Source organism: Syngnathus typhle, linkage group LG10 (assembly GCF_033458585.1).
Source record: "Syngnathus typhle isolate RoL2023-S1 ecotype Sweden linkage group LG10, RoL_Styp_1.0, whole genome shotgun sequence".
Taxonomy (NCBI): domain Eukaryota; kingdom Metazoa; phylum Chordata; class Actinopteri; order Syngnathiformes; family Syngnathidae; genus Syngnathus; species Syngnathus typhle.
In genome coordinates, this window is record NC_083747.1 from 491948 (window position 1) to 501481 (window position 9534).

A 9534-nucleotide genomic window follows, 5' to 3' on the forward strand; every position below is an offset into this window, starting at 1 on the left:
TCCTTTGGTGGATTGTGTAGAATTGATTGTTGATTAATGGTGTCAAAACCAAATGAATGCACAACGCAGTTCTGTTGATCCACTCTCAACTACCTCTCCAATAACATCTGATATGGAAACTGAAGACTTTGTGTTAGGGTGGTGCTCACTAACTTATTTTGCAAAAACCACACGGGAGACAAGTAAGTCCTTTTAGACACCTGCAGGTGGAGAGTCCATTCGTCGCTGTGCGTACAGCGATGATCGAATGAGGTCTAACTCAGGCCTCATGCAGGAGCATTTTTATTGAGAGAAACAGAGTGGGGGTGAGAGTGGACAGGATGGGGTTGAAGCCCCTGGCCTGCTGATAAAAGCATAGCAGGGGGTCTTTTACGACGTTATGTAAACAAAGCAACTTTGATTGCTTCCTCTGCAGCTAGTCAATCAATTCAAAAGGTCGTAGCACTTTGGTCTACTACTTTTGTTAAGAAAGGACAAGATAGGTTAATTATTACAGGTTACATTCCAACATAATCATACGATCAAGATAATCTGTAAACCCTAACACTTTGCATCATGGCAACCAGAAGTGAACTATGTGCTTGGTAGACAGAAACACAATAATACTCGGGCTTTCAAAACATTCAACACCAAAATGTTGCACGAAGCGAGTTCGGCTTTTTAGTTGCTTCAAGATCTCCCCAAAACACTAACTCCTCGCAGGACCTCATGCAACTTTGGCCACCTTCTCCAGAGCTATATGTTGTCAATATTTACATCTCTTTGAGAACATGGTGGTAAACACTTAAGACCTGACTCGGCGTCTCAGGAAGTAATATAAACCTGCCTCACCTGTTTTTCTTCAGCCTGTCACCTCCCTCCCTCCCTCTCTCTCTCTCCCTTCCTCCTTGCAGCTCTCACTCGACCCACCTTTCTTCTCCGGCGTGCAATGATAAGCCCCGGGAAAGGCTGAATGTTAATTTTTGACAAGTAGGAAGGTCGCAGACAACGACATTAGCAAGTCGTGACTCACATCGGACTAAGAAGATAAGGACGGACACAATGGGTGAGCCTACTACTGCTTCTTTTAGAGACATACGATTATTTTGGTTTGCTAGGAATCAGGGATCGAGACGCAGTGATTCAGTGCTAAGTTCAAACCAAATCTACAGCAATGATCTGTCCTGCTTGCCCATCGTGTTATAGAGGTTCTGGTGCTGATCAACTTCGAGGGCACCATGGGGGACGAGATTTCGGTGCGGATGGGAGACGTGGTGAAAAATGTTACAAAGGCCAGTGAGGAAGGTTGGCTGGAGGGCGAGGTCCGAGGGAAGCGAGGCATCTTCCCGGCCAACTTTGTCAAGGTCTGTTCGACGGTGGAGATCTAGGTCCTGGCTATCTGACATGTTAGTTTTTTGGGGTATTCATAGGAGGTGCCTGTTTATTTGATGGGGGACAGCAAGAGAGAACCAAGAAGCATCCGAACAAGTATGCGTCCAAATCTTCTGTAAATCTGCAAAGCAGTACTTGCTTGCTGTGACTTGGTCTTTCTTTCCTCTCTCCAGCCAAGAGGAGGAAACAAGTAAGGACATGCGAGGTGGTGTTTGCCTACAGTCCCTTGAACAACGACGAGCTGCAGCTGGTCGTCGGGGAGACGGTGGAAATCATCAGCGAGGTAAGGTTGCACTCGCTTGGCAGACACAGACACCCGAGTGAGCTGAACAAATCAATCAATCAGGGGAATGCACTTGACGTTTGCTCAGGTGAGAGTTACCGTTTTAGGTACAGTAGTGGCCTTCTAGTGTTTAGATATCCAGGTCAACAGGGGACAGATTAGATCCCGAGGCTACGACGAGACCATTGACGGATGTTTCAGGCTGTTATACAACTACAGTAGGTTTCTGAAGTGTGTGCTGTCTGTCTCTTCAACGTGACAGATTGAAGATGGATGGTGGATGGGCATCAAAAACGGCAGAGTGGGGGCGTTTCCGTGCAACTTTGTCAGAGAGATCTTCGTCGCCCCTAAAGGTGAGTCCAGCAACTACTTTTTGAGCCGAGCAGGGCAAAGACCCTCCTGGAATCATTGCGTTCATTATCATTCAAATATTTTTCTTGGCTCCTTGAAAAGCTCAGCAATGTTTATTGACCTGCATCGGGAAAAGGTTTGCTTTAATGGGGCTCAAGAAGGACAAAGTTTGCCGAATTTGTCTTCCCAGATGGCAAACACAATGACAGCAAAGCCAGACCGAAGCTAAGCGATGCAGTCTTCAGCAAAGAGGTATAGAACTGCAAAGGAATGTTCGACAAGCCAGTCTGGTCACTCCCGTGATGGTGTTTTGATCCATTTTACAGATATCCCAGAGAGCGACGGTTCGCAGCAAAGCAAAAACCGGTAGGTTGCGCTAACAATATTTCAAGGTAACGTTCAAGTGTTTGCAGGCCTTACGTAAGCTACACAGTAGCAAAAAAAAGCAGATGAACTGGTCTATCTATAGCCTCCCCAGCAGCCATCAAGTGACAGGTGCAACATTTCCGAACTGGATTTGTCAGTGAGGTCAGCGATAATCTTGAGTAATACATTTGACGCAGTTTCGTTTGTCTGTGTACTGCTTACGTATTTACCTTGAGGCATCGTGGCTTTTCCAGGACTAAGTTCACATGACTTAAAAGTCCTGATTTGAGTTTCGACACACTTGACAACAATAAGACTTTGGCGATTGACGTGTCGTTTTTCCATACGCTGACAAAATCAATCTCACTCTGTGATTCTCCGAATTCTGAGAGAATATTTGGAAAGTCACTGTAGTTCGATACACCCGTCCGTCTACTTGACGGCCAGTTGTGACCCAATGAGGTCAAGAACCCATTTAACATCGGAAGCAATATTTGTCATCTTTCCTCAGTGGTGGAGTGTTGTCAAGTTATGTTCAACTACAAGGCCAAAGCAGAAGACGAGCTGGATTTGAAGATTGGGGATGTGGTGGTGATACTGAGAAAGGTTCAAAAACATTTCTCTCCTGTTTTGCCAAACATTCTGTTTACCTACAGGTGCCTTTTCTTATCATTTTTTAATCCCCGACTTGTCATTGTGTTACGAACCAGCCGAACCGGTCCAACCTCTCTCCAGAATATCACGTGGCGCAAGATGTGAATGAATGTTTTGATGAATCAAGTCCTTCATGAATGAGACGTTTCAGAGAAGTCTTAAATAAAGCTAAGCTAAGCTAGACGAAGAAGAAAAAGAATATTGAAAAGAATTTGAGATGACTTGGATGGGAACTGACGTGGAGGCTTTTGCAATGTTTACGTTTTGGGACAATTGCTTTCTTTTTGAGAAAGCCATTAGATGTCCCAAAGGAAGCCAAATGCCATTTTCATCCGCCTCTGAAGGAAACCGAAGATGACGGCTGGTGGGAGGGCGAGCTCAACGGACGCTGCGGATTCTTCCCCGATAACTTTGTCATGGTGATACCGCCCATGGACAGTCTGAAGGTGAGTGAATGAAGAATTGACATTTACATAAGGCCCTGAAAAAATACAAACGATCAATTCAAGAGAAATTGCGTTTCTTCTTGAAAAGCTTGTTCATAAATATCCAAGTCGCTGCCAGGATGCAGTGACTCATAGTTTTCTGTTTTGGGAATTGCTCACTCACCAAAAAGTCCCTCAGTGGAAAGTGTGCGTAAGAAAGTCAGAGAGAGAACAAGGAGGTGTGTTGAAAACACAAAGTGTGGCTAACTTGAGGTTTGCTTTTTGTCTGTGCTCTCTTCATCAGGGTGGCAACAACAGCCTACCACCTGCACGCAACATCATAAAGGAAGTGCCAGGTAGGTTTGTGCCACAGCTCACACTCCGAGCCTCACAAGCAGACACAACCAAGACCATATGGTGTATAACCATAAAAAGTATAGTGATAATCAACATTTGCACGTGAAGGTGCTAGGGCAATGTTGTTTTTTTAATGGAGACTATGTTGTTTGGTGGTGGATTGACGCCACAGTTAGTACCCCACCCCAGGAAGTGTCCCAAGGGGCGGGGAGGTGGTGAGTGAGAGGTCACGTGACGTTGTCTGGGAGTCAGTCTTGCAAGGAAACGGGAGGGTGGGGAGGTGAGGAGAAAGGAGGGGAGGGGGGCTTCTCGTCACATTTCCACAAGAGTCACGCTGCTTTGCAAGTGTGTTAGCACACTTGAGAGGAAATGCTGTGAGTACGCGAGGTGGGCTTCCTTTCGCCGCTGCCACGTTGTCCGCCCCGTCGTTTACGCTTCGTGTAAGTGTCGTGCAGGTTTTTGATGGGATTTGGGTTTATATTGGTCTGGATTTGTATCAAACACTGATTGGATTGGAAGCTGAGCTAGGCCACAACCTTTAATTGCTGTTGTGACCCTTGGGAGTGCAATTAATTACGGTTGAGAGCAGTCTTCACCTTTTCAATGTTTGTGTTCAAATTCAGCTTTTGAACTTTGTTTTCGCTTCTGGTTGTGGTGCTCTGTTTAAATGAGTCGGTAGAAACGTTTTTGGAAAGATGGGGGGGGGGGGGGGGGCATGTGATTGGCTAATATTACTGAATTATTTTTGCCAAGATTATTCAAGACCTGGAAAAGTTTCACTGCATGCTATCAATTTTATTTTGTTGCTACTGGAATATTTCCTGAAAAATATCAAGGTTAAAATTTGAAAGAAGCAACCGTTTTGGGCATTTTTAATACATAGGCCTATTTTTTCAAAATCCTTTCTTTTGAATGAAGTAATTTGAACTGTTTTGGTGGAAAGCTGACTTTTGTCAATTGTAACTCTAAATCGGGAGATGGGGGGGGGACAAAAACATTTTTAGTCGCATCTATGACTTTCATCCCCAAACAAACAAACAGGAAGAAAGTCGATTCTCTTTTTCCCCCCCACTTGTTAATATAGTTGAAAAAGTAAATTATTGTGGGGCGGCACGGTGATGCACTGGTTTGCACATCAACAAACTGGTTAGCACAGTTTTTATGAGTTTCTGAAAACATTATTTTTCTATTGAATATTTCAGAAAAAACAGAGAGCCCAGCCATGGACAAAACTGTGCCGACAAAAACAAAAGGTATTGACTAACACACGTCACGGAGTCCAAAGAAAAATGTTTTGACATTTGGTGTTCCTTCGCAGATGAAAAACCCGAGCTGAAGGATTTGCGAAGCAATCCCCCCACCAAAGTCAAGCTTCCGAGTATCAACAAACTCAGCCCGACTCAACTCAAAGACAAAGCCAACAAGGGTTTATCCAAGTGAGCTACTCTTTTCACCTATAAAAAAAAAAAAAATCAAATAATAGCCACGCTTCTTAAAAAAGCAAGTAAAGGTCAGAAGGGAAAATGCCAGGAAGGCTCGGGCTTGGCACCAGGAGGGGAGCCTTAAAAAAATGTTGGTTGCTACGGCGTCCTCGGCAAAGAAGAATGCCAGGATGCCCGACCTTTCGCTGCAAACAGTGGAAAGAAAGTCGAGGATGAGTCAGATGAGGGCCGACCAACCACGCAAGACCGGCCGGCCGGCCGGCGTGGTCCTTCCTGTTTCCTGTGTGAGCGCACAAGCAGAAAAACCAAAACAAAGATGCATTCAAGGGGTTCCTGAAAGTTGCTTCCAAGCGTCTACGTTTGGTACACAATCACGCGAGCCGCAAAATACAGACCGTGAAGACCTTTGAACAACTAAGCCTCTGCGCACCATTGTGAAAACAATTTGACTCTTGCAGAGCCAACGGCGCCGAGTCCCAGCACTCGCCAAAATCCCCCGAGGATAAAAGCGGCGACCATTTCGACGGGGCGGACCCGGACGGCGACAAGCTGAACCACCCCACAGCCAACCGGGCCAAGCCACCCCAGAGGAGACCGCCCACAGGCGCGGCCACCGGAGTGCAGGTGTACTTCGAAAAAAGAAAAAAAAAACCTTTGCCAAGCCTCTTCCTCTGAATTCTGAGTCACTGCTCAACCGTGACGTTCATCGGATTAGAATGGCAAAGTCTTACTTTTACCTGTGTACCATTGTACATATTAGATAAACAGTAGAACCACAAAAAGTAGCGTCAAACCGGTTCAGGGAGAGAATCAATCAAATGTTTTGGACACAGAATCAAAGCTGTTGCCGTCAGAAAACTTTCTTCTATGTCATGTTTAAGGTCATTCGAAAAACTAGCAGGAAATCTTCCAATCAGTGATACCAAATTTTCTCTCCAGACTGCAAACGACTCTGGACCAGAACTGACCAAGAAGGTCCAAATTGATAAACTGCCCGGCTTACAAAAGGTGATCTAGAAAATCCGCAACATTTTGTTTAGAGTGGGCTAAACAGAGAACGTTTTGAATTATTTTTGGGGGGGAATCAGGGTTCAGAGCATCTCAAGCCACCCCCAGCAAAGGTGGACTTCAGACCCAAGAGTCCGCCTCCGCTGCGCCCGGCACCTCCCCGCTTGCCTGCAGAAGTCCAAAGCGTTGCTCAACAGGACGAGGTGACGCTGGCGAGTTTGTGGACAGAAGTCAAGGATCTGCGGATGGCTCTGGAGCTTCTGCAGACGCGACACGAGTGAGTGCCGTGTACTCGGGACCAATCGGACCACTTTTTTTTTGTAGTCGACACCGAGGCGATAACCAATCGATGATATTTTCGTCGTCGACACCTTACGCCTGCTTCCTTTATGTGATCAGAAACGACATGAAGGAAGTGAAGGAAGAACTGCAGGACGAGAGAAACAAACGACTGACACTGCAGGTCAGATGAGCTCAGCTTTTTTTTTTTTTTTTGCAAGCAGCGCCGGCGTGATTATCATCATCACACATTACACCTTTGTGACCCTGTGTGTGTATTTTCCCATGCAGGAAGAAGTACACACATTGAGAAAGAAAAAATAAGCACAAAGCACAAGAGGATCACGCAGAATGCCTGATGGCTGCAAACAAGCTCACGAGGAAGGACTACTTTATCCCTCTTGTTATGTTGCGGGTCAAATGGACCCGTATGGAAAGGTGGACGAGGGTCAAGAAATGATACATTTATTCTGCTGGGCTTACTATTTTATAATCTTACTTTTGTTGAAAATCATCGACAAGAAAATAACCTGCACTGCACTGTGTTATTATTTTGGGGGGCTGATTAGCTGTATATCGGGTCACATTGATCCATGACGGTTGTCGGTAAGAAACACGACCGTTTTACACCATTCACACATATTTATCCTGGGTTTTATTTGAAAACATTTACTCGTTTAATGTAAAATGATATGTATGCAGCTGTACAGAGGAGTAGATGCAACAATTGTGTTCCCTTTTGTTATTCACGTAATATCCACGAGAGGGCGCCATCGGGCTATTAAACATTCCCGTTTGTGTAACTGATGCTTTTGAGGATGTGTGATGTGTGCTCAAGTCAAGTCAAATCAAATCAAATCAAATCAAATCAAATCAAATCAAAAGGGCTTGGGTGTTGAAATATGTTTTCCATTCTTCCTTCAATTTCCATTACAATTGGGTTGTCAACCAGCGTCAAAGAAAGAAGCCACAAAAGCTCCTTTCACACGACCTGCGTGACCCCTTGGAGAGGCGGACTCGAAATGTTTCCATCCTCGGAAATAGCTACTGTAACATCTCACTACGATGTGAAGTGGAAAGTTGGAACAAGGGCTTCGAAGACACTCACCTGACACTCCCGATTAAAGCTGGGAATGTTTTTGCTCCAGATCCCTGTTCAGACAGAAGAAAAATTCACAAACACATTTTTAGAAAAGAACATCTGTAAGTGGCACTCCAAGCTTATTGAATTCAAAACATCACACTATTTTCTGTATACTGTAGTTTATGCTTGCAATTTTTTGTGCTTAAATACATTTACAATGGTCTTAAAACACGATGCGAAATGCGGAAGGGATGTTAATCTGCATAGCGAGAGATCACAAACAGTTGCCGCAAAGTGACAAACGTAGCGTGTGTGTGGAGGCACATCTGGCTAACATCTACAAATGTCTGCACAACTTCCATGGGAACGAATGTTCTATTTTTAAAACAGAGGCATGCTTCCGCTGGGACGAAGGGGGGGTGAAACGGGGTCATGCCATAAATTTCACCAACAGTTTGCAAATATGAAAATGAATGGACTCTGTCTCCCTTTCTCACCACACTGAACATAAGTTGTCTTGTGACAAGGGAAGGAAGATGAATGCGGGGGAGTTTAGAGGGAGAAAAAAAACAACCTTGGGAGATATAAAAAAATAGAAATAATGAAAGAGTGGCTCCAACAGACAAAGGGAAGTTTGTCACAGTGGGACTTCATGGGAATTGACTTCAGGGCCGTTACTGTATGTCAGTGGGGGGCATTGAGGGCGCAACATTGGGATTTAAATGCATGTACTGTGGTTTGACTTGTGTTGATACAGCGGAAGGTCCATTTGGATGGAAATAATGTCAAGAGTTGACGGCTCATTTCATTGTGTTAAATTGGTAGCATGTGTCTGTTGCTACAATTGTCGTCACAAACTCTCATTGACATTAGGCTCTTTAAGACCCAATTGAAGTATTCATCATTTGTAACAGAAGCACCTCTCGAGGACATGAAAATTGTCGTTTAAAGCATTGGCACGTATGCGAAACATTAGCAAAAGAAGAATAAAAGCAGACAACGTGATGAAAGTTGCCTTTGCGTTAGCATTCCAGCTAGCCGTTTAGCTTAGCTAGCTTTGAAATGCTAACACCGCCGAAAATACATTGTTTTATTGGTTAACGTAAGATGAACTTGGACTTAAACTCACATCAAATTTGGTTGGACATCTTGCGTGGTTTCCACATCCGCCTTTCAACAGTGTCCTCACCGTGCCGTAGCGGCCATTTTTGCTGAAGGCGGCCCTATGAGAAATGCATTAACAAGACGAACAATAAGTTGCTGAACACAAAAATTGAAACAAAACAAAACCGCGTTTTTGTTATGACGATACTAACGTCGCGTAGTAGGACAAAAAATAAATGATGTCCGGTGAATGGAGACGTACCTTGGGGAAAATATGTCGTGTACACGCGGCTAAATCAATAAGGGCTCCGACCTGATTAGTCAGTGGAACAACAAGCTGGCTTTCTATTGGCTGATTGACACACGTTTAGTAACTCACTAAACGAAACAAAACTTAAAGAACTAAATGAAACGTAAATGTTGAGACTACAATTTGAATGCAGATTATATGAAATAAAATAAAGACTCAAATAAACCAAAAGTAGGTCAATCACAACCTGATGCGTCAGCACCAAGCAACGCTCGTTTCCCATTGGCTGGCTCAGCTTTCACTGTAGCAACTGCAGCATGTTAGCATAACAGTGGTAATTATAGAAAAATGAAACATAGCTGCACAATACATAACTGTAGAGGGATTTTGCTGCAAATAGAATAGAATCAAATGGACGCACTGAATAAATGAAGCATGCGTGTGACACCATTAGTTTCCTGCCCTCCATTTTGAAGGAAACGACTAATTCTCTGCAATCCCACCATATTAGGCCACTTCCTTTTTAGCAGCCTTGGAAAAACATTCATCTCACACAAGGC

At 44.3% G+C, this 9534-nt stretch overlaps 1 protein-coding gene across 1 annotated transcript; it reads left to right on the forward strand.

Annotated features, from left to right (window-relative positions):
- Window positions 1-884: 884 nt before the first annotated feature.
- sh3d21 (SH3 domain containing 21) lies at window positions 885-7343 on the forward strand. The gene is made up of 17 exons (XM_061290194.1): window positions 885-1045; window positions 1186-1343; window positions 1410-1467; window positions 1545-1654; window positions 1917-2007; window positions 2196-2257; window positions 2332-2371; window positions 2883-2977; window positions 3370-3471; window positions 3755-3806; window positions 5010-5060; window positions 5126-5243; window positions 5708-5873; window positions 6189-6257; window positions 6338-6534; window positions 6657-6720; window positions 6828-7343. Exons 1-17 carry the CDS (start codon window positions 1042-1044, stop codon window positions 6858-6860), a joined length of 1470 nt encoding a protein of 489 aa, XP_061146178.1. The 5' UTR covers window positions 885-1041; the 3' UTR covers window positions 6861-7343.
- The last annotated feature ends 2191 nt before the right edge of the window (window positions 7344-9534 follow it).

Coding starts and splice junctions, on each gene's coding strand:
- sh3d21 (XM_061290194.1), top strand. Junction 1,344..1,409: donor TCCCGGCCAACTTTGTCAAG/GTCTGTTCGACG, acceptor GGGTATTCATAG/GAGGTGCCTGTTTATTTGAT. Junction 2,978..3,369: donor TGGTGGTGATACTGAGAAAG/GTTCAAAAACAT, acceptor CCGCCTCTGAAG/GAAACCGAAGATGACGGCTG.